Here is a 25,709-nt window from a genome sequence, read left to right on the forward strand (position 1 = left end):
TGTTTAATGATAATACAAGCATGTTTAACACATAGTTAAAATTGTTAAAAAATTAAAGGTGTTTAATGATAATACAAGAATGTTTAATACATATAGTTAATATTGTTAACAAGTTAAAGGTGTTTAAAGATAATACAAGTATGTTTAACACATATAGTTAATATTGTTAATAAGTTAAAGGTGTTTAAAGATAATACAAGCATGTTTAACACATATAGTTAATATTGTTAACAAGTAAAAGGTGTTTAATGATAATACAAGCATGTTTAACACATATAGATTCCTTTCTTTCATGAAGACAAGAATATAAGTTGGTGTATTACCTGATTCTGATGACCTGCATTGATTATGCAGTGGTGCTGATAAGGTCCGCATTTTCGAATGGAGGAGAAAAAAAGTCCTCCTTTCTGTCCAATACCACATGAAAGTGGTTGCTTTTTGGCATCTTATTTGTCCAGCTTCCGTACTCCTCTGTATACACTTTACAAGAAATACATTGTCGGCAAACTCCGTAGCTTGCTAGCTTGTGCACGCCAGCTTTCTGAGACTCCTATTTTGTTAGCGCAACTGTGCAGTCGGTCTTTGGAGTTTTGACGACAGGTATGGCGCCAGAGTCTGTTGAAATAAAGTGTTTCTCGCCTTCCAGTCGGTAATTTTAATGAGCTGGCAGCAGCCAGCGTCATCTCAGAAGACCCTCGGGTGCCGTGAATGTCAATCAAGTGACGGAAGTGACGTCATAGTGAAGATTTATGATCGCTCATTTTTAGGACTATTTTTTTAATGCCTGGCTGGTGATCGACTGACACACCCTCCGAGATCGACTGGTAGCTCGCGATCGACGTAATGAGCACCCCTGATCTACAGTATATGACCGCCCTCTAGTGTTTTAAAATCCATCCATTCATTTTGTACCGCTTGTACCTCTGTGTTGTGAGAGGGCTGGAGCCTATCCCAGCTGCAATCGGGCGGAAGGCAGGGTACACCCTGGACAAGTTGCCACCTCATCACTGGGCCAACAGAGATAGACAATATTCACACACTAGTTTACACAATTTAGTGTTGCCCATCAACCTATCCCCAGGTGCATGTCTTTGGAGGTAAGGGAAGCTCTTGCTGTCATATTTTTTGGATGTGCTTCATTCTGTTCATCTTGGCCTTGTTCACTATGTGGGGAGTCTTTCCATTTTTTATAGTTCTCTTAGTATAAAAAAAATGCCACCTTGTAACATTTTCTCAGCACCATTGTCTCTGGACTAGGGCTGCGAATCTTTGGGTGTCCCACGATTCGATTTCAATATCGATTCTTGGGGTCACGATTCGATTATAAATCGATTTTTTCGATTCAACGCGATTCTCAATTCAAAAAGGATACTTTCCCGATTCAAAAGGATTGTCTATTCATTCAATACATAGGATTTCAGCAGGATCTACCCCAGTCTGCTGACATGCAAGCAGAGTAAAAAGCTTTTGTAATTGTAAAGGACAATGTTTTATCAACTGATTTCAATAATGTCAATTTGTTTGAACTATTAAATGAACCAAAAATATGACTTATTTTATCTTTGTGAAAATATTGGACACAGTGTGTTGTCAAGCTTATGAGATGTGATGCAAGTGTAAGCCACTGTGACACTATTGTTCTTTTTTATAAATGTCTAATGATAATGTCAATGAGGGATTTTTAATCACTGCTATGTTGAAATTGTAACGAATATTGATACTGTTGTTGATAATATTCATTTTTGTTTCACTACTTTTGGTTTGTTTTGTGTGGTGTTTGTGTCTCCTCTCAATTGCTCTGTTTATTGCACTTCTGAGTGTTGCTGGGTCGGCTTTGCTTTTGGAATTGGATTGCATTGTTATGGTACTGCTGTGTAAAATCTATTTTTGAAAAATGAGAATCGATAATGAATCGTACAACGTGATAATTGTGATTTGAATTTGAATCGATTTTTCCCACACCCCTACTCTGGACTCTTCTGTTGTTTAACTCTTGCTGTCTGCATAAGCTGAGGACGTTCTATTTGTTAGAAAACAAATGCATGGTTGCATGCACTGCTGAATGATGCTCAGCAGGTGGCAGCAGTGAGTCAGCTGTGCGGATGTATTTTCAAGGTGAAACTACTACACCTGGACTTCTGTGTCTGCATCTTTGTTTTGTATCTGTTGTTGCTCCCTATCCATGGCATATGGCAATATTATGTCCAATGATAAATATCTAATTGACATAAAATCACACTTCATATTGAGAAGGCAAAATGTTAGTCAATATAACAGTAATTATATTATGGTTTTGGCCCACCAAGCATACTTGCCAACCCTCCCGGATTTTCCGGGAGACTCCCGAAATTCAGCGCCTCTCCCGAAAACCTCCCGGGACAAATTTTCTCCCGAAAATCTCCCGAAATTCAGGCGGAGCTGGAGGGGGCGTGTTGACAGCCTGTTCACACGTCCGCTTTCCCACCATATAAACAGCTAATGATGGAGGGCGAGTTCTTGGTTTCTTATGTGTGTTTATTGCTAGGCAGTTTCATTAACGTCCTCCCAGCGCGGCAACAACACACAACAACAGCAGTCAAGTTTTCGTCCCCCGTAAAGCAGTTGGTCTGCCGTAAACAGCAATGTTGTGACACTTTTAAACAGGACAATACTGCCATCTACTGTACATGCATATGTGACCCACCCATAATGTGTCACATTTTTGTGTTGATTTATTTATTTTATTTTGTGGTTTGAATTCGTTTTTTGGAGCTGTCATTCCACATTTATCAGTATTCACATTGGTCAGTAGGGGGCAGTAGGGCGTTTCTTCCCAATTGAATGCTATCACCTGCAGACCGGAAGTGTCTTGTCATTCTGATGAGCGCGACCAGTCTGTGAACAATTGAAACGTCCTGTGTGCTTTTTCCTCCTGTATAACGGGTTAGTTTTGGTGAATCAACTCACTGAATAATATCCGTGATCTTTATAAGTTTAAGTACACATTCTGATGGTGGAGCCTAACTCTAAAGTGTTTGTGAGTTGTAGTTTGTATTTGTGAATGAATCCAGTGCACAGCTGCAGTAATCAATACACAAAGGCGACGTGAGTGCGCAATGTTTATATAGGAACTTCTGATCCTAATTCAAACTCCCAAATTAGAGCTCCCGTTTTCCTATTGATTTTATAATGTATATTGGTATAATGTGTGTGTTCTGAAATAGTGACAGAGAATAGAACAAGGATGGACAATTCAACCCTTAACTCAACAATGAGTAGATGAGTGTTATGTGTGTGTAAATGTGTAAATAAATGAACACTGAAATTCAAGTATTTTATTTATTTATATATATATATATATATATATATATATATATATGTATACATATATTATATATATATATATATATATATGTATATATATATATAATTCACTGAAAGTCAAGTATTTCTTATATATATATATATATCTTAACCACGCCCCCCCCCCCCCCACCTCCCGAAATCGGAGGTCTCAAGGTTGGCAAGTATGCCACCAAGAGAATCCCAGATCACACTACATGCTAAATGACAGCTATTATTTAGATTTCACATAACAAGCTGCATCACTAACAGGCGCTGGCATTTTATGCAATGGTTCACGCTGCAATGTCATTGGCATAAAGGCTGCAGTTTCTCCTCACTCCAGCGCGTCCAATAGCGTGCCTCGGTGGCCACATGCAAAATGCAGGTGCAAGAAGATTAAAACCGCTTCAATGAGATGAACTGCAAGTGCAGCGTCGGCATTGATCTCTGCAGGGGTTCTAATGGTGTGATCCAGCAGAAGTAGGTCACACACATTGCTAATGTATTTGTAGCTTGTGAAGATGCTGTGCTGGTGTTACTTCCTGGGTTCAACAAACCATCTAGTCGCTTATGTAGCCACAGATTAGATATCCAAATGATCATCTTGAGGCCTCCATAGAGAAGCTAACAGATGTGAAACATTTCATTTCCTGGGAAACTGGAGTATTGCAGCAAACATACCAACACACACATGACATCAGATAATACCATGGCAACCACCCTGCATCTGAAACTGGAGTGGGGCAGGGCAAGATTCCTTCCTGTGGTACCCACATTTTCTGCGCTTATAAAACGTGAAATTGTGGAGCAGCTATTTCAGTGTTTCCCCTATCATTACACGAGGGAGGCAACCTGCCCTCCCCCCTCTCCCTTTCTGACTGACCCATTTCTACAGTCTACCGGGGACATGTGTGGGGGAAGGGGGATGCCCATCCTGCCGCTGCACTGGCAAATCAGTGTGTCGCTATATTATCATACTAATGACTGCACTGTAGACATAAAGGCTGAACCAGTGACAGCTGATCAGTGATCCTGTCGACCTCTGACCACATTCCCTATGTCTTCGTTTGAGTTTACACCTTTTAACACAGATTTAACATTGATGTAGCATTTCTTCTGACCATATGCTACAGCAGTGTTTTTCAACCTTTTTTGAGCCAAGGCACATGTTTTCATTGAAAAAATCCGCAGAAAACATTAAAAAAATTAAACTCAGCAGCTGATATTGACAATACAAAGTTGTTGTCGCAATTGTTGGATATGACTTTAAAGCAGAACCAAGCATGCATCACTATAACTCTTGTCTCAAAGCAGGTGTACTGTCACCACCTGTCACAACACACCCTGACTCATTTTGAGTTTTTTGCTGTTTTCCTGTGTGTAGTGTTTTAGTTCTTGTATTGCGTTCCTATTTTGGTGGCTTTTCCTGTTTTGTTGGTATTTTCTTGTAGCAGTTTCATGTCTTCCTTCGAGCTTTATTCCCCGCACCTGCTTTGTTTTAGCAATCAAGACTATTTCAGTTGTGCGGACGCTATCCTTCTTTGTGGGGACATTGTTCATACCTGCCAACTACTCCGGTTTTCCCGTAATTAGTACGGTTTTCATCAACCTATTCCGGGTTACGGTTGCAGTGATAAAAAATACGGTTTTTCATTAATTAAAAAAAAAAAAAAGGGTGAAAACTACGCGAATTGCACCTTGTGCAGACAAGATTTTTCGATCGGACACGGAGGAATTAGCGATGTAAAAGACCACGTTGGGACAAAAAAACACAAGTCTAATGCCGTTGCTAGCGATACAAGTGGAAAACTTTCAACGTTTTTCGTCGCCCAAACAGATTCTTTGGATGTGATAAATGCCGAAGTTTTATTTATGGAGGCAATAATTGAGCATGGACTTCCAATCGCACTGGCTGATCACATGGGACAGTTAAATGTTTGTAATGCAACCTTTAAAAATCATTACGCGGTGATCGCGGTCCCAAAAATAAACTGTTCTTGCATGATAATGTCCAGAAAAACTCGCTTTATATTACTATAGAGTCCTTTTAACGAATGAGTTTGATGGTTTATCACAAACCTTAAATGAAAGAAGTCCTTTGTTCTCCTGCACCGCATGCGTTTTGGCCTTGCTTCGTGTTTGGTGCGCAATCTTGTCGGCTGTATTTCACAGCACGTCTTTGACAACTTGAAGTGGCATAAAACATTTAAAACAAGTCCAAGTTGAAGAAATCTTGTTAAATGTTGACAGCATAACTACCAAAATACAGAAGTATGTCCTTAATATTTTTGCAGTGCTATTTCTGTTGAAAAGTTAAAATGATTACAATAGAGATGTGATGTGCCACTTTTCAAGTGTCTGATGGCTTAAATTAATTTTCATTAATTTTTCATATTTTGAATTCTTTTGAAAGGCTTACAAAAAAACTACATTTGAATTGTAATTCCATGCTATTGACAGGACTATTAATTTTAATGAAGTTAGCTTACCATGTTTACAGTATGATAATTGTGATAGAAATGTGAATTTTAGGCACAGAATATTTTTTACAATTGAACAAGGCAGTAGATTATACAAGCTTGGACAGAAAGTTAATAATGACACCAATTTTTTTTTAATGGAATTGTTTAGTACTGTTTTACCATTTGTTTACTGTAAAAAGTGTTTATACTGTTTATACTTTCAATTAACAAATTGAAGTCTTGTGAAAGGTTGACAGGATAACTGGCATTAACTGTCAAAATAATTTCAAACTATTGAAGTTAGCTTACAGAATAAACATGTCAATCAACCCATATGATTTTTGCTGTAATATTTTTGTTTTGAAAAGTCACTGTGACTGATAGAAAAGTGATGGTTTTAGCAACATTTTAACCTGTCTGAATGCTAATAATCATTTTGCGTCGGGGGGCGAAGCCCTGAACCCTCCACCAGGACTTTGTCCTGGACCTACCGGGGCCTGCGGCCCTTGGACCCTGGCTACTAGGTTTTTCTGATTTCAAAAGTTGGCAGGTATGCATTGTTGATTGTCATGTCATGTTCGGATGTACTTTGTGGACGCCGTCTCTGCTCCACACGCTGTAAGTCTTTGCTGTCGTCCAGCATTCTGTTTTTGTTTACTTTGTAGCCAGTTCAGTTTTAGTTCCGTTCTGCATAGCCTTCCCTAAGCTTCAATGCCTTTTCGTAGGGACACTCACCTTTTGTTTATTTTTGGTTTAAGCATTAGATACCTTTTTACCTGCACTCTGCCTCCCGCTGTCATCTGCATACTGGGATCACGACAAACCACCGTCGTCTTACACACGTGTTCCCGACATCTACAAAGCAATCAGCTACCTGCTGCCACCTACTGATATAGAACTTACAGCATAATACATTACACAATTTCATATAATTTCACTTTACATCATGTCCGTAAAGGAGTAGGAAGAAGCAAAGTTTATTTAATCCTACCCCTTTCCCACTTTAGAGCGTTTACAAATATTTACATTAATTTACTGACTTTTTTTTTTAATAGTAAAATGGCATCCGTGAATGAGTAATACAACAGTTTTGTAATATATAATTAAGTCAGTCATTATTAACATACTGAGATGAAGAATATCTTATTTTCAATAAGGTTGAAAGTAGAGATGTCCGATAATGGCTTTTTTTGCCGATATCTGATATTGTCCATATTGATCTATTCTAGGCCCCATCCTGTTTTCACTTTACCTTCTCCCTCTTGGAGAGATTTTTAAGAGGCATGGAGTGTTTTATCACTTTTATGCAGATGACTGCCAAATGTATATGCCAATTTCAAAAGGCCACGGCCCCCTGACTCCCCTTCTCAACTGTCTTTGCCACATCAAGGCTTCGTTAGCCCAGAATGTTTTAATAATGAATGAGGGAAAAACGGAAATTTCCATTTTTGGTTTTGCCCTCACTGACTTGAGACCATTGCAAAATGATGTGCGTCTCAAAGTCACCAGTCTTGGCGTCACTATAGACAGCCATTTTAAACTTGACAAACAAGTCAATGGCGTTCTAAAATCGTGTTTTTAGCATCTTCGTCTTTTAGTAAAGGTAAAACCGTTTTTATCTTTTAACCTTTTTGAACAAGTGGTGCATGCTTTTATTTCAAGTGGCCTGGACTACTGCAATGCACTTTATGCTGGTATTAGCCAGAAAGCTCTCTCCCGGTTGCAGTTAGTCCAGAAGGCGGCAGCAGGACTTTTAACAGGGTCGGAGAGACATGAAACAAAAACCTTTATGTAGGTGTGACTTAGACCTAGATTTCATAATAGTATATTCTCGGGCAAAAATCAACAGGAAGTTGGCAATTCCCCCTTCAAGACAAAAAAGTACTAAAAACAGTCACTTTTGCCTCTTTGAGCTGTAATTTGACCCCTTTAACATGCTTCAAAACTCACCGAACTGAACACACACATCAGGACTGGCAAAAATTGTGATCTAATAAAAAAACCTAACCCCAAATCTCAAAATTGTGCTCTAGCGCAATTTTTTAATGAAACGCACAAAAAACTGCTCCTCGGATGAAAAAACTGACAAAACTGCCTGTAACTCTCCCTGGGAAGGTCGGAGAGACATGAAACAAAAACCTCTATGTAGGTCTCACTTAGACCTACATTTCATAAATTGACAACCCCCAGCAAAAATCAACAGGACGTTTGCTATTCCCCCTTCAAAACAATTTTTTTGTAAAAACCGGTCACCTTCCTTCAAAAACTATCTCCTCTGAGCGCGTTTGTCGTTTCGGCTTCAAACTAACACAGGAGAGAGATTAAACCCTTGTGTATAAAATAACAGAACAGTGTTTTAATACCTGCTCCGGTTTTGATTTTATGACCCTTCAAAGACCCGCTGCGCTGATGCTGCTGCGCTGCTGTTTTTTTAAGATGGCTGCTTAAAAGCAGGAAGCACCAACGTGCCCACACAATGCAGACAAGGTAGGTACACTAGACAAAAGTATTGGGACACTTCAGACTAAAAGTAGACAAAAGTATTGGGACACTTAGGACTAGCACCTGCCAAATACGCGGCCCCGACCAATGCTGCTTGCAGCTTTAATTTTACAATTGATTTTTAAACCTTGCTGTTTGTTTTTAAAACTTTACATGATCTGGCCCCTCAGTATATCTCGGACCTCATCCAAATTTACACTCCTGCACGTGCTCTGAGGTCCGAGAGCCAGCTCCAGCTCGTGGTGCCCAAGACCAGACTTAAATCCAGGGGAGACAGGGCCTTCTCTGTGGTCGGCCCTAACCTCTGGAACATTCTGCCCCTCCATGTTCAAACTGCTCCCACAGTAGAGTGTTTTAAGTCTCGTTTTAAGACCCACTTTTATTCTCTGGCTTTTAACACTACGTGAGTTGTGTGGTCTTCTGTCCTCTGTTGTCCTCTGTGTTTTTTTTATACATTTTGATTTCTATTTACTGTTTTAATTGGTTTACCCTTTAAAATCTTTTTTAGTCATATTTATTTTGATATTGTTTTTATATTTATTTATTTATTTTGATTTTATTCAGTCATTGGTAGAGCTAAGGCATACCTGCCAACTACTCCGGTTTTCCCGTAATTAGTACGGTTTTCATCAACCTATTCCGGGTTACGGTTGCAGTGATAAAAAATACGGTTTTTCATTCATTAAAAAAAAAAAAGTTTTATTCACGAAATCGCGTAACAACAATCACAATCGACGCTGCTTCCCGTAACTTCCTATCGAGCCATTCCGAATGCCAAGCACGAGGCACCTGTTGCCCATTGTTTCCAAACGAGCGAACGATCATGGAATCAGCCGGGGAAAAATCGCAAACGAGTCTTAAACCGAAAAGAAAACTGCAGTCATTCCGTGAAGAATATTCAAAAGCCTATCCAGGAATAATTATCCGTTCCAAAAAGGGTGAAAACTACGCGAATTGCACCTTGTGCAGACAAGATTTTTCGATCGGACACGGAGGAATTAGCGATGTAAAAGACCACGTTGGGACAAAAAAACACAAGTCTAATGCCGTTGCTAAATTTGGATTTTAGCCACAAAAAGGTAATGACACCAATGTTATCTATTGGAATTGTTTAGTACTGTTATACTGTTAAAAGTGTTTATACTATTTATGCTTTCAAGTCCAAGTTGAAGAAATCTTGTTAAATGTTGACAGCATAACTACCAAAATACAGAAGTATGTCCTTAATATTTTTGCAGTGCTATTTCTGTTGAAAAGTTCAAATGATTACATTAGAGATGTGATGTGCCACTTTTCAAGTGTCTGATGGCTTAAATTAATTTTCATTAATTTTTCATATTTTGAATTCTTTTGAAAGGCTTACAAAAAAACTACATTTGAATTGTAATTCCATGCTATTGACAGGACTATTAATTGTAATGAAGTTAGCTTACCATGTTTACAGTATGATAATTGTGATAGAAATGTGAATTTTAGGCACAGAATATTTTTTTACAATTGAACAAGGCAGTAGATTATACAAGCTTGGACAGAAAGTTAATAATGACACCAATTTTTTTTTTTATGGAATTGTTTAGTACTGTTTTACCATTTGTTTACTGTAAAAAGTGTTTATACTGTTTATACTTTCAATTAACAAATTGAAGTCTTGTGAAAGGTTGACAGGATAACTGGCATTAACTGTCAAAATAATTTCAAACTATTGAAGTTAGCTTACAGAATAAACATGTCAATCAACCCATATGATTTTTGCTGTAATATTTTTGTTTTGAAAAGTCACTGTGACTGATAGAAAAGTGATGGTTTTAGCAACATTTTAACCTGTCTGAATGCAATCAATCATTTTGCGTCGCCTGAACCCCCCACCAGGACTTTGTCCTGGACCTACCGGGGCCTGCGGCCCCTGGACCCTGGCTACTAGGTTTTTCTGATTTCAAAAGTTGGCAGGTATGCTAAGGATAATATTTGAATATTGTTGTGCAGCACTTTGGAAACATTTGTTGTTTAAATGTGCTATATAAGCAGAGGTGGGTAGTAACGCGCTACATTTACTCCGTTACATCTACTTGAGTAACTTTTGGGATAAATTGTACTTCTAAGAGTAGTTTTAATGCAACATACTTTTACTTTTACTTAAGTATATTTATAGAGAAGGAACGCTACTTTTACTCCGCTACTTTTATCTACATTCAGCTCGCTACTCGCTACTAATTTTTATCGATCTGTTAATGCACGCTTTGTTTGTTTTGGTCTGTCAGACAGACCTTCAAAGTGCCTGCCTTACTGGTGACGTTTCACTCCGTTCCACCAATCAGATGCAGTCACTGGTGACGTTGGACCAATCAAACAGAGCCAGGTGGTCACATGACCTGACTTAAACAAGTGTAAAAACTTATTGGGGTGTTACCATTTAGTGGTCAATTGTACGGAATATGTACTGTACTGTGCAATCTACTAATAAAAGTTCCAATCAATCAACCAAAAGTGTGAAGGAAAAAAGATACTTGTTTTATTTCAACCGTACCGTCAAAAGCCTTAAGACTGACCGCACATGAGGACGTTCCTGTCTTCACAATAAAAGTGCCGCGCCATCGCGCCTGCGCTTTCAAAACAAGAGTCTCCGAAAGCCAGCGTAAACAAGCTAGCAAGCTACGGAGTTTGACGCCAATATATTTCTTGTAAAGTGTATAAAAACGAATATGGAAGCTGGACAAATAAGATGCCAAAAACCCACCACTTTTATGTGGTATTAGACAGAAAGTAGGAACTTTTCTTCTCCTCCATTTAAAAACGTGGACGTTGTCATCACGACTGTCTGATTACAATCAACGCAAGTCATCAGAATCAGGTAATACACCAACTTATATTCTAGTCTTCATTAAAGAAAGGAATCTATATGTGTTAAACATGCATGTATATTCATTAAAACACCTTTAACATGTAAACAAAAACAGCAAAATAAATACTTATAAATTATATACTGTATATATCAATGTATATGTATGTATATATATATATATATATGAGTGTGTATGTTACTCATCAGTTACTCAGTACTTGAGTAGTTTTTTCATAACATACTTTTTACTTTTACTCAAGTAAATATTTGGGTGACTACTCCTTACTTTTACTTGAGTAATAAATCTCTAAAGTAACAGTACTCTTACTTGAGTACAATTTCTGGCTACTCTACCCACCTCTGTATATAAGCAAAGTGGATTGGATTGAACAATGCAGGGTGTTTAGTTGTGGTGAGAAGTAGTGCACTTTCAACAAGCTTCATGTTGCCATCAGAAGATAGTTGTGCTGCTCTGAGCTTGCATGGCCATTGGGGGCGTGGCTGAGGAACTTGACTGACAGCGGGGAGAGCCAACAGGCCACGCCCCCTTTAGCAGAAAAGAAAACCTGTGATGGAGCGGCTTGTTGACGTTTCACAGACAACTGACTTGGAAATGAGGAAAGAAGAACGGTTAAAACCGCACTGCAAGCAGTATGAAGTAATAAATATGTTTTGACGTATATTTGAAAAGGTTACATTGTTGTGACTTAGCTGCGATGTCGTCATCGCACGGTGCATGCGCAGTGGGACTTGTCAGTGTCAGCACCGTCTTTTCGCTGCCGCTGAAGCATGTTTGGTGCGTGCGCGCGCACGTTGCTCGACTGTTTCGCGCGTGGGCTCCAGAGCTCTGAGAGCAGCGGCGATGATCCACGACGTCCTCGACTTGGAATTGTAGTCGTGGAAGGAGTTGGCGGCAAAGGCGCACAATGGCCGTGACGGCTGCAGCAGGAGGCGCGCGGAAGGACTGCCGTCTCGCGAGCCGTCAGCGCGTCTCGTGAAGCGCACACGCGTGTTTTTTGTTTTTTTTGTAACTCTTTTGGCCAGAGACTGCATGGCCAGCTGCATCGTGAGGGGATGAAGGCGAAGTGCACTTCCTGTCAGCTTGCATGCTTCTTGCACATCTGGATGAAGGGAAGTTGTCAGGGCTTGAATATTCCCACTTTTAATGCTGCCTTCACGTGGAGACCCCACAGGGTCTCTCTGGGGAAGATGCTTTTCTTTTTCTTTTCTTTTTTAAAAATAACTTAAACTATGTTTCTTCTGGATGGGAATTGTTCTGAAGGAATGGAGAGAGGAATGCCTCAGAAGAAGATAGTGTACTGCATATCCCTCACGCTAGTGAAGAAAGAGACATTGGAGGACGGGGGCGACGCATTGGAGCCTCAGCTGGTAAAAATCCCCAAGCTGGGGGCCTTCCGGCGGGAAGCCTCACTGGAAGCCCAGCGCAGCATTTGTCTGGAACAAGTGCAGGAAGCGGAGGTGGAGTCAGATGACTTGTCAACACAAAGCTCCATGAGGAACTTCAGGACCTTCAGCACAGGCCAGCTGGAGTTGGGGAGGCTCAAGTTCTCTCGCAAGCAACGGGGCCGAATGACGAAGAGGGAAGAGCCTGCGAAGTGTCAGGAATCACAGTCATCTGAGGAACACATTTGTACCAAGACAAACTCTGCTAGGAATGTAGTGAGTAGCAGCGTGATGAAGATGAAGACACTTTTCAAGTCAAAGAGTTTGGAAAAGAGGAGTCCTGAGTCGCTGACAACCTCAGACTCACCTCAGCAGGAGCCTGGCCTGCTGCGACGCAGCTTCAGCTTCCGACACTGGACGAGCGGTGATTTGCTGCGTCTGCACGCGCTCACAAAGGACAAACATCACAACAGTTCTGGCTGCATTGGTCATGATGCTGCATCTAAAGGACAGAAGGCTGAGCTCCAGAGGCCTGCCGGCCGCCCTCATGCTGGCACCAGACAGAAAAGCCAGACGTTGGAGGTCGGTGCAATCCTTAACAAGACAGACTCCATGTCTGAGCTCAGCTGTGTTAAGAATCGCACGCTGGACAACAGCGACCTGCAGCTCCTGGCTGCACAGAGGGATGGGTGTGCGCTACTACGGAATGGAGAAGAGCATTCCGGCGAGAGGCGGCTAATGCGGTTCTTCAGTGGCATCTTCTCCCGCAGGGACGACACCTCTACCCTCGTACCAGCGGGAAGCCCCAGCAAAGTCAGATCCCTGCGCCAGAGGATATTGCCTTTGCAGTCCAGCACAGAAAACGTGAACGGAGGAAGCACAGTTGGTAAAGAAGCATCTTTGTGTGTGTGTATGTGCTTTGGGAGGTTAGTGTGTGTTTAGGACAGCAGGGTGTTGTTTGCTTGACAAGCAGCCGCTCCTGTTTGTGTTTCCTTACTTGGAGATGCATTTATTTCAAGTGCAAACAGCAGGCGGGCCAGGTTAAAGAAGATCCCATTGGTTCCGGGCCTTATCGTAGTAAACAAATGTTTGCGACATAGGAGTATATATTCTTAGAGTATTAAACATAATGGTATCTGCTTTCTAAATGTATTTGTTTTAGTTTATAGAGCCCTCTCAGTGTTTCCCACAGGACAGGCATCTATTTGTGGTGGTGTGGTCGGGGGGCGGCGGCGGCGGCGGCAGCGGCGATGACCAAGAAGAACGCGGAGTTGGAATATAATTACACCATTTTATGTACATATTTATATACAGATTTGAACAATTAGTGATTCACTGAAATATATTTATTAATTGTGGTTCTTACAAAAAATATATCTTATAAAATATAAAAGCTAAAATGTCTCTTAAAGCTCTGCCCCTTTAATTAGTGAATACTAAATAATTTAACTTTCTGTGGCAGAGGTGTCCTGCCACAGTCAGTCAACCTCCTCCTCCTTCTCCTGCTGCTGAACAGGTCGCACCTGTGGTCCGGACTGTAGGCCTACCTCCTCTCCAAGTCGAGCCCTTTTCGGCCGTTGAAAATATTTTTCTATACTCATCTGTGTGAAGGAGTGAACATCCAACATTAGAATTTATTACTAACGAGCAGAAGCGCTCTATGTACAGTGCCGTCTAACCAGCAGCTCAACACATGCAGGGTTCAACGTTAAGGTTTTTTTCTACTTGCCCGACTTCTCAAATCTACTTGCCCCAATATTTTTACTTGTCCTGCCTAGGATTTTTTCTGGCTGTGTAGTGTTCATGGCTTATATCTTACTAAAATCCTTCCCGTTGACTATTTACAACACTACACAGTATTTATTATTATTATTATTATCTATAATTACATTTAAATGGCATTGCATACATGTAAAATTAAATGCTATTTGACATTATTTGACCAGTAGCAGTTACACCCATCTGAACAGGTCAGCCACCTGTTTAAAGCCCGATCACAGTTGAAATCTTGAAATGAAGGGCCTTTAATGGCCAAAACATTAACCTGGACAACATTTTAACAGCTGGTTGGCTCAGATTTTATTATTTTCATTGCATTCACATGCTGCAGTGGACAGTGGACAATTTAGCTTCAGTCCATGTGTGTTTATTGACAACAGGGTTATAACCTGGACACGTTAGCTCGTCGGTAGGGTAACACGTGACTGTTATTACGTGCGTCTGCCCCGGCCCACGAGTCAAACAGCGGCGGTGTTAATGAAGCAGCGGATTAACGTTAAATATATGACGAGCCGCGAGCGATGCAGCTATAACATATCTACCTAGAACCTATATTACCCTCGTATTTTGATCCCGTTTCGTCCGTCCGTCCGTCCCTCTTCTTCTTCTTCTTCTTCTTCTTCTGGCCCACCAGGTGAATTAAGTGCTATTGGTGGAGTTACCGCCACCTACTGCACCGGAGTTGTAACTACAAGCAGCATTCACAGACAGTCCAATTGCTCTTATGAGTGGTCGAGCGAGTCAAAAGCCGAAAAATCCATTTGTGGCGGACGTAATTCTTTCGTGGCGGGACGCCACAAATAAATGAATGTGTGGGAAACACTGCCTCTAAACATGAAAGGACACCCATATATTCACCTTGACACTTGTTTCACCCAAATGTAGTGATTTCCACATGAACAGAATCACAGACGGAATCACAGAATTGGCCAATAAAAACAATCGACTGTCAAACACGAAATATCCCGGAAAATAATACAAATACAAATGTGGCTGAATTGCTATCATCATGAGTAGAAGGAATGGAAATCATATGTCCGGGAATGCTCATTTGTCCCCGAAACACTTAGACAATTCCATATGCTGATGTCAGGGCTGTGTTATTGTTGATGAAGATGAAGTGCATCTTTAATCAACAGAGTTCATCTCCACTTTATCTAGACAGCTGCTGATTCCTGCTAACAGTCTTATTTTACTTGACGATTTATTGACCTACAAATTATTGCAGATAAATGATATTATTGCCATGGTTTTTATGACACCAAATTAACCATTGATGTAATGATAATACATACCGTATTTTTCGGACTATAAATCGCTCCGGAGTATAAGTCGCACCGGCCGAAAATGCATAATAAAGAAGAAAAAAAAACATATAAGTTGCACTGGAGTATAAGGCGCATTTTGGGGGAAATGTATTTGATAAAAGCCAACAGCAAGAATAGACATTTGAAAGGCAATTTAAAATAAATGAAGAATAGTGAACAACAGGCTGAATAAGTGTACGTTATATGAGGCATAAATAACCAACTGGTATGTTAACGTAACATATTATGGTAAGAGTCATTCAAATAACTATAACATATAGAACATGCTATATGTTTACCAAACAATCTGTCACTCCTAATCGAAATCATATACTGCAGATTACAAGCTGGACGTAGTGAAATATGCAGCAGAAAACGGCAAGAGGAAGCGGCGCATACCTTTGGAGTTGGCAGAGTTGTTTAGAAGCGACACCGAGGAAGAAGATATCATGGGATTTAGCGATTAGGAGTGACAGATTGTATAGCATGTTCTATATGTTATAGTTATTTGAATGACTCTTACCATAATATGTTACGTTAACATACCAGTTGGTTATTTATGCCTCATATAACGTACACTTATTCAGCCTGTTTATTTATTTTAAATTGCCTTTCAAATGTCTATTCTTGCTGTTGGCTTTTATCAAATACATTTCCCCCAAAAATGCGACTTATACTCGAGTGCGACGTATATATGTTTTTTCCTTCTTTATTATGCATTTTCGGTCGGTGCGACTTATAATCCGAAAAATACGGTATGTTCCCCTACTGTCCAAATAACTCTAAATTAAGTCTTTGTTACTTAGAATATGTTCCCCATACTAAAGTGTTACCAAAAACATATAACTTTGTCTTGAATTTGAAAAAAAAAAAAGAAGGGTTCAGTGAATGCACATATGAAACTGGTGGGGTTCGGTACCTCCAACAAGGTTAAGAACCACTGGTTTAAGCAGATGTATTATAAGATCATATGCAAAAAAAACTTAAGTGTGGCAGATTGCAAGTGAGGAATACCAACTTGACATGACTGTCAAACATTTGCAGCACGTTTAAAAATGCTAACTATTAAATGGCAGCATGTATTGAACTACACTTTCTGTGAGCACACGCTATGTTGCACTGTTTTGTTTACACTGACCTGGCTTGTTCACCAAACGCAAAGTGAGTGTGGACTGTGGAGTGGTTATGTTTCAAGTGAGCGTGCAGGTTTGTTGGATTCGTGCACAATTCCTGCACACTCTGGCTACTCGGTGTTGATAGGCTCATCTTGTTCCAAGGGTTTAAAGTGAAATATTCTCACACTGGCCTTTGGTTTGGTGATCATTTTGTCTATGTTAGCTGTTACATGCTAATTAGTTGTGATGCTAGCAGGCCCGCCTCGCCGCACAAAGAGTCAAAGACACTTAATGATGACAAGAGAATTCACCCCCTTCTCTTCATTTTGCTATGGCACAAAGGTGCGTAGCTGCAGTAGTGCATGCAAGCACACCGCTGGGAGATGTTACTGCTGTGGTGTTGCAAATACACAGTTAAAGTTGTCATTCTGTCCACGAGTCAAGTATTGATGGACAGCAAAGCCATTCAGCCGTCGTTACGCATCTCACATGGCAGGACCAAGTTTATTTGCTTTTGCTCCTCTGGAAGGAAAAAATCAACCGTTTGGGGTTCGGTTTACTACAGCTCCCTTTTTCACATGATAACGCACAAATTTGCGAGATCTCATAAAAATCTGCACTACTTTGCTGCATGGCGGGACCGCAACAATGCGCATCAGAGATGGGGCGGTGGGGATTGGTGCAGATGTTCCATGGCAGCGATGTTCAGCAGCTGTTGCACATCCGGGGTGAAAGCTAAGCATTGTGCTCAGTAGAGTCTGGAGACACTTTACCATCCTGTGGCGACATTTCTGGCAAAACCTGGTTCCAATTGGAATTCGTGCACCCCCTGTGCGCCTGCGTATGAATCCAGAGAATGCAAAAAGTATAATTGTGCATTGATGAACTCTTTCACACGAGTTTAATTGTTCCACTAAATAACTATATTTTTGTATTTTGACATTTATTTTACGTGTTTCATACGACAAAGGATCAAATGTATGACTAGGTCAATCAGGAGTGTGCAATTGATGACACCCATGAAACATGATTGTTTTTTATGGCACCATAAAAAGCATCCATCCATCTTCTTCCGCTTATCCGAGGTGGGGTCGCGGGGGCAGCAGCCTAAGCAGGGAAGCCCAGACTTCCCTCTCCCCAACCACTTGGTCCAGCTCCTCCCGGGGGATCCCGAGGCGTTCCCAGGCCAGCCGGGAGACATAGTCTTCCCAACGTGTCCTGGGTCTTCCCCTTGGTCTCCTATTGATTGATTGATTGAAGCTTTTATTAGTAGATTGCACAGTACAGTACATACAGGTAAAAGCCAGTAAATTAGAATATTTTGAAAAACTTGATTTATTTCAGTAATTGCATTCAAAAGGTGTAACTTGTACATTATATTTATTCATTGCACACAGACTGATGCATTCAAATGTTTATTTCATTTAATTTTGATGATTTGAAGTGGCAACAAATGAAAATCCAAAATTCCGTGTGTCACAAAATTAGAATATTACTTAAGGCTAATACAAAAAAGGGATTTTTAGAAATGTTGGCCAACTGAAAAGTATGAAAATGAAAAATATGAGCATGTACAATACTCAATACTTGGTTGGAGCTCCTTTTGCCTCAATTACTGCGTTAATGCGGCGTGGCATTGAGTCGATGAGTTTCTGGCACTGCTCAGGTGTTATGAGAGCCCAGGTTGCTCTGATAGTGGCCTTCAACTCTTCTGCGTTTTTGGGTCTGGCATTCTGCATCTTCCTTTTCACAATACCCCACAGATTTTCTATGGGGCTAAGGTCAGGGGAGTTGGCGGGCCAATTTAGAACAGAAATACCATCATCTGTAAACCAGGCACGGGTAGATTTTGCGCTGTGTGCAGGCGCCAAGTCCTGTTGGAACTTGAAATCTCCATCTCCATAGAGCAGGTCAGCAGCAGGAAGCATGAAGTGCTCTAAAACTTGCTGGTAGACGGCTGCGTTGACCCTGGATCTCAGGAAACAGAGTGGACCGACACCAGCAGATGACATGGCACCCCAAACCATCACTGATGGTGGAAACTTTACACTAGACTTCAGGCAACGTGGATCCTGTGCCTCTCCTGTCTTCCTCCAGACTCTGGGACCTCGATTTCCAAAGGAAATGCAAAATTTGCATGGTTGGGTGATGGTTTGGGGTGCCATGTCATCTGCTGGTGTCGGTCCACTCTGTTTCCTGAGATCCAGGGTCAACGCAGCCGTCTACCAGCAAGTTTTAGAGCACTTCATGCTTCCTGCTGCTGACCTGCTCTATGGAGATGGAGATTTCAAGTTCCAACAGGACTTGGCGCCTGCACACAGCGCAAAATCTACCCGTGCCTGGTTTACGGACCATGGTATTTCTGTTCTAAATTGGCCCGCCAACTCCCCTGACCTTAGCCCCATAGAAAATCTGTGGGGTATTGTGAAAAGGAAGATGCAGAATGCCAGACCCAAAAACGCAGAAGAGTTGAAGGCCACTATCAGAGCAACCTGGGCTCTCATAACACCTGAGCAGTGCCAGAAACTCATCGACTCCATGCCACGCCGCATTAACGCAGTAATTGAGGCAAAAGGAGCTCCAACCAAGTATTGAGTATTGTACATGCTCATATTTTTCATTTTCATACTTTTCAGTTGGCCAACATTTCTAAAAATCCCTTTTTTGTATTAGCCTTAAGTAATATTCTAATTTTGTGACACACGGAATTTTGGATTTTCATTTGTTGCCACTTCAAATCATCAAAATTAAATGAAATAAACATTTGAATGCATCAGTCTGTGTGCAATGAATAAATATAATGTACAAGTTACACCTTTTGAATGCAATTACTGAAATAAATCAAGTTTTTCAAAATATTCTAATTTACTGGCTTTTACCTGTATACCGTACAATTGACAACTGATATCAGCACTTCAGTCTTTAGCAATTGCATCATGAGAGAAATGGACATTGAAACAGTGTAGGTGTGACTTGGTAGGATATGTACAGCGAGCAGAGAACATAGTGAGTTCAGAAAGCATAAGAAAAAGTATATACATTTGATTATTTACAATCCGGGGAGGTGGGATGTGGAAGGGAGGGTGTTAGTTTAGGGTTGAAGTTGCCTGGAGGTGTTGTTTTAGTGCGCTTTTGAAGGAGGATAGAGATGCACTTTCTTTTACACCTGTTGGGAGTGCATTCCATATTGATGTGGCATAGAAGGAGAATGAGTTAAGACCTTTGTTAGATCGGAATCTGGGTTTAACGTGGTTAGTGGAGCTCCGGTCGGACGTGCCCGAAACACCTCCACAGGGAGACGTTCGGGTGGCATCCTGACCAGATGCCCGGACCACCTCATCTGGCTCCTCTCCATGTGAACAGCATCATAAATAGAAAAATAGAGCTAGAGGCATCATATAATGGAACAAAAAGATGACACATTGATACTGGTAATGAACAACAACACAAATATTTGTCTTTAAATAGCCTTTTTTTAACCATTACAATATACATGATGGGGTAGTGTTCAACCCTCCCAATACTCTTTTACCTAGCTTAATGAAGAATCGTGATTAATAATTGTGATTTCAATATTGATAAAAATGAAGATGATCATTTTGACCATAACCATGCGGCCCTGGCTCCTATCTCAAAATGCTGGCAAGTTGAGGTACCTAAACTGAGCTAGCAATGTAACTTTGTCAGACAGCTGTTTCGCTGCTCTTCCAGATGTTGCAGTCTCATGTTATCAGCCATCTGTTTGATTGATTAACATGTATTGCATTGACAAAAAAACACTTGTTTGTTCTTTCTTGTCTTCGTCTTGAGTCCACTATAGGTAGGGTGGGGGAACCTACAAACCCCATTGCTGCTTATCGTACAATGTACTTTGAGTTTTTTAATATTTTTTTTATTAGAGATTCCTCCAATACTTTTAGTCACTTTGTGGCAACAAATGTAGCATCTATTGTTGGTGTTATTGACGACTGTACTCGTGTTTAGAGACTCTGTTTAGATTCTGTCGCGCCATGTCCGCCAGTTGCAAAGAGCCTGACGTCACCCTTGCTTTGCGTTGCTGGGAGCCTTTCTCTCATTTAAAGTCGCCAGTGTCGTCCTAAATTGTAAAGATCACTGTCCGAGGGTCTATCTTTAATATATTAAAGTACGTCCAGAAAACACTGTGCGTATGGCTGGTGTGAATGTGTATGTTAGTGTGTTATGGTGGTCATTTTTCCCATGGTCTGTGAACACACTGTGTCGGCAGAGAATGAACAAGTGTTGAATGTCTATGAGTGAAGCACGGAGACAGACGTGTGTACACGGAGGGAATACTCGTTGGAATTGGGCCCGTTGTTAGTAAAAAAAAAAAATGGCCATAAAAGCTGAAAAGAGCGTCAGACTTTTTCTTCTGGACGCTACAATACATTATATTACTTTATTTTGTTAGGCGTGGCGGCTAATATGAAGCCCGTACATTAAGGAGAAACCCTAAACGTAGATAAACCGGATGTATTGCGCAGCGCTTTTATTTTGAAGCTGGAAAAGTGTGTGATTGTTTGGATCAACTGTTTGCAATAAAAAAGTCTCCTTTCGACATACTTTCATTTCAGTTGAGCTTTTATGTCATCTTACTTACTAAATCAGTCACAGTAACATATCTAAATGTTATCACTCTTACCACCTTAACTGTAACTTGAACATGGAAGTGAAGCACCACCCACCTCTTTCGACGCGCGCAGCAGGTGTTTGCTTCTCATGGTGGGAAATAGTCCTTTCTTGTCGGGAGAACAACTTGCCATGATTTTGAACACTGATATTTCCATAAGGTAGACTTTCTTTTGTCTATTTCTGCTCGCTCGTGGCTCATCAGTAGCAAATGAACAGCAGCCAATTTCCCCGCTATGCCACAGTAGGGGTGTCAAAAAGGAAGGGTTTGTGTTAATCGGCCGTTAGAAAAATTAGTGCCGTTATTAAAATGTATAGTTGACGTGATATTATTGCGTTAACTTTGCATTCCAGTGGATTCTCAAAGTGATACAGCATTTAGTGGTTGGCTAACAGAGAAGCTTACATAACAGAGACAAAAACAACAACTTTGAGTTCACTGTGTGGTTGAGCGATGTGATGTTCACAAACAAAAAAACTTTGTGAACCTTGACATCTGATTCCTAATTACTATTGTATACTATTTTTCAAATTAGTACTCATTGTTCACGTAAGAGCCATTTAAAATATTTCATCGTTCGGTTAGCGTACAGCAGCTGTGTTATATTGCGGTGCATTACATTTCTAGAACCTTCTGGCGAGCTAATCAAAGGCATGGTGAGTTACTGGTTTATGTATGTGTAGATACTGGAAGTATTTTTTTGAGAGCTGGAAATGCTTCTTATTGTTGGATAGAGTTTAACAATGTTTAAAGGGGAACATTATCACAATTTCAGAAGGGTTAAAACCATTAAAAATCAGTTCCCAGTGGCTTATTATATTTTTCGAAGTTTTTTTCAAAATTGTACCCATCACGCAATATCCCTAAAAAAAGCTTCAAAGTGCCTGATTTTAACCATCGTTATATACACCCGTCCATTTTCCTGTGACGTCACATAGTGAAGCCAACACAAACAAACATGGCGCATAGAACAGCAAGCTATAGCGACATTAGCTCGGATTCAGACTCGGATTTCAGCGGCTTAAGCGATTCAACAGATTACGCATGTATTGAAACGGATGGTTGTAGTGTGGAGGCAGGTAGCGAAAACCAAATTGAAGAAGAAACTGAAGCTATTGAGCCATATCGGTTTGAACCGTATGCAAGCGAAACCGACGAAAACGACACGACAGCCAGCGACACGGGAGAAAGCGAGGACGAATTCGGCGATCGCCTTCTAACCAACGATTGGTATGTGTTTGTTTGGCATTAAAGGAAACTAACAACTATGAACTAGGTTTACAGCATATGAAATACATTTGGCAACAACATGCACTTTGAGAGTGCAGACAGCCCAGTTTTCATCAATTAATATATTCTGTAGACATACCCTCATCCGCTGATCTGTCCAGTTTTGGAGTTGATGTCAGCAGGCCAGGGAAGCTAGGGTCGATATTCTTCTCTTTGGTGGCATAAGGGACGGTGTGAGCCAAGACATCCAGGGGGTTTAGCTCGCTCGTCTGCGGGAACAAACTGCCGCCATTGCTTGCCGTGCTACCGAGGTCCTTTGTCCCTGAATTGCTCACACACTCCGGCAGATTCAATGGGGGTCTGGCGGCAGATTTCTTTGACTTTATCGTTGGAAATGCATCTGCTATGAGTGTCGCAGGATATCCACACATTCTTGCCATCTCTGTCGTAGCATAGCTTTCGTGGGTAAAGTTTGCGGAACAAACGTCCAATTTCTTGCCACTTTTGCATCTTTGGACCACTGGTGCAACTTGAATCCGTCCCTGTTGGTGTTGTTACACCCTCCGACAACACACCGACGAGGCATGATGTCTCCAAGGTACGGAAAACAGTCGAAAAAACGGAAAATAACAGAGCTGATTTGACTCGGAGTTTGAGAAAATGGCGGATTGCTTCCCGATGTGACGCCATGTTGTGACGTCATCGCTCCGAGAGCGAATAATAGAAAGGCGTTTAATTCGCCAAAATTCACCCATTTAGAGTTCGGAAATCGGTTAAAAAAATATATGGTCTTTTTTCTGCAACATCAAGGTATATATTGACGCTTACATAGGTCTGCTGATAATGTTCCCCTTTAAAGTAGAATACAACTACCGTATTTTCCGCACTATAAGGCGCACCTAAAAACCACAAATTTTCTCAAAAGCTGACAGTGCGCCTTATAATCCGGTGCGCCTTATATATGGGTTAATATTAATATTAATTTTCATAAAGTTTCGGTCTCGCAACTACGGTAAACAGCCGCCATCTTTTTTCCCCGTAGAAGAAGAAGAAGCGCGCGGTGCATGCTGGGATATGTGACGTTTCATTTCCATTTGTGTGTTTATGTAAAGACCCCAAAATGGCTCCTATTAAGTGTGTTGTCTGTCTAATTATAAATAATGCAGACGAGGCGTGTTAACTGAGTTCTCAACGTTTACTCACAGCGTGCTCATAACCACATTCTAACTGCCAGCATACAACAACGCTTCTCAGGGCTACCGCGTATGCTCGTCACTATCGTTGCATGCTGGGTAGTGTAGTTGTTATATTTGCTAGCTCATAACATCACATTAAGAGACACGCTTACGCGCTTAATTCAATACTCGCCGTCATTCCGGGTGGATTGACAAAAGACCTCCAGCCGCTAGATATTGGTGTCAACAGGGCATTCGAAGCTAGACTGCTAACTGCGTGGGAACAGTGGATGACAGAAGGCGAACACACGTGACGTTCACCAAGACAGGGAGACAGCGCCAGACGACATACGCCAACATCTGCCAGTGGATCGTAAATGCCTGGGCTGATTCAGTCTCATCTGTGGTCCGAGCTTTCAGGAAGGCAGGAATTGTCACTGAACTAATAAACGGCAACGACACTGACTCCATTAATGACGACTTCGACGAGACGGAGCCGGCCATGTTGGATGCCGTATTTGCTCAACTGTTTAATTCGGACACTGAAGAGGAAGAATTCGAGGGATTTGTGAATGAGCTATAACTTCATAAAGTGAGCTTTACATTTTTATTTAGTGTGTTGTGTTGTGTGACATTAACGTTTGAGCAACGTTGAGTTATTGATATATTGTTATTGCTCTGCACTATTTCACGTGTTACTATATTGTGATTGCACGTTTGATTTACGTAACATGAGTAAATCAGCTGTTTATTCATTTTGGGAGTGAACGGAGTTGTCAGAACGCTGGTTTGTTATCTATTAATAAAGTTTGACTGACCTATCTGACTGTTTTGTTGACATAGGTGCGCCTTATAATCCGGTGCGCCTTATATATGAACAAAGTTTTGAAATATGCCATTCATTGAAGGTGCGCCTTATAAACCGATGCGCCTTATAGTGCGGAAAATACGGTACACAACATCCTACTCGCCACTGATTAGTCTTTATATATTTTGGTGACCCTTAGTTACCACATTCGATGTAAAAATATTAGAAACTCTGAGTATGATGCAGTGCAGTTGTACATCGCTGCAAACTATAAGCACATGATTAAACATTGTTGAATGAATACCACTCTGACACTTTTCAACACAGATCAGTTGATTCTGCAGGTTGTAAGAACCTTGTATCTCATCAGTGTATATATGAGAATACAACTACACTGTACAATTGTATTATTTGATTTATCTTACTACAATTTGTATTATTTGGACAGTAAAAATCAGAGAGTTCTGGGTGGATGTGATCCCAATTGTCTAGTTTGAGCTGCGCCCGAGTATGAAAGGGCTCAAAAATGGCTTTTATTCCATATGAAAACTGTAACCCCCGCTAGTGAGTATGTGTTAGTGCATACTGTCAATATAGACATGCACTTGTTTAAAGGAGGGTGCGTCAGAGGTTGTGACCTACATCCACAGCCGTGCAGAAGTAATGTGAGTCAAAAGCCACATGCATGCATTATCAAAAAGATGGATGGAAGACCCCCTTCTAGATAGTCTTTCTCTGCTATGCCTCAGCCCACGCATATTAAACCTCCTGTATATTCTGACTTTGTCTTTAATTCTGACAGTTTCCCTCACTTAGGTTAGTGAATAGTTTGTGTGTGTCAGAATTAGCAACCATCAGTGTGAGTTTAAAGCAGCGCAGCAATAACTCCCTTATGTGATTGGGTGGGGGTCAAGATGATGTTCTTGACACTCCTCCTCACCACCATTTCCTCTTCAGGCCCAAATTGGAGTTTGTGGTGAGTGTGTATGGTTGAGAGGGGGTGCAAGAAGTCTAGGAGGAATGACATTACATCTCAAGACAGGGGTAGATCCTAACTAAACTAGGGCAACCCCACACACCCGTTGGTGTGCATGGCAGTAAGGGAGAGTGATATAG

The 25,709-nt window shown here is 40.9% G+C and overlaps 1 protein-coding gene across 6 annotated transcripts in view; it reads left to right on the forward strand.

The window, feature by feature from the left end:
* The window catches only part of agap1 (ArfGAP with GTPase domain, ankyrin repeat and PH domain 1), a 229,765-nt gene that overhangs the window by 22,186 nt on the left and 181,870 nt on the right, over positions 1-25,709 (forward strand). For 2 of the 6 annotated variants that reach the window (XM_061924152.2, XM_061924153.2), the window contains exon 1: positions 11,994-13,417. The exons of the other annotated variants lie outside the window; for them this stretch is intronic. In XM_061924152.2, the coding sequence (XP_061780136.1) occupies positions 12,379-13,417 (1,039 nt within the window). In that variant the 5' untranslated portion in view covers positions 11,994-12,378. Of the gene's footprint in view, positions 1-11,993; positions 13,418-25,709 lie in introns of those variants that run through there. 6 annotated transcript variants of the gene reach the window in all.

Source organism: Nerophis lumbriciformis, linkage group LG28 (assembly GCF_033978685.3).
Source record: "Nerophis lumbriciformis linkage group LG28, RoL_Nlum_v2.1, whole genome shotgun sequence".
Taxonomy (NCBI): domain Eukaryota; kingdom Metazoa; phylum Chordata; class Actinopteri; order Syngnathiformes; family Syngnathidae; genus Nerophis; species Nerophis lumbriciformis.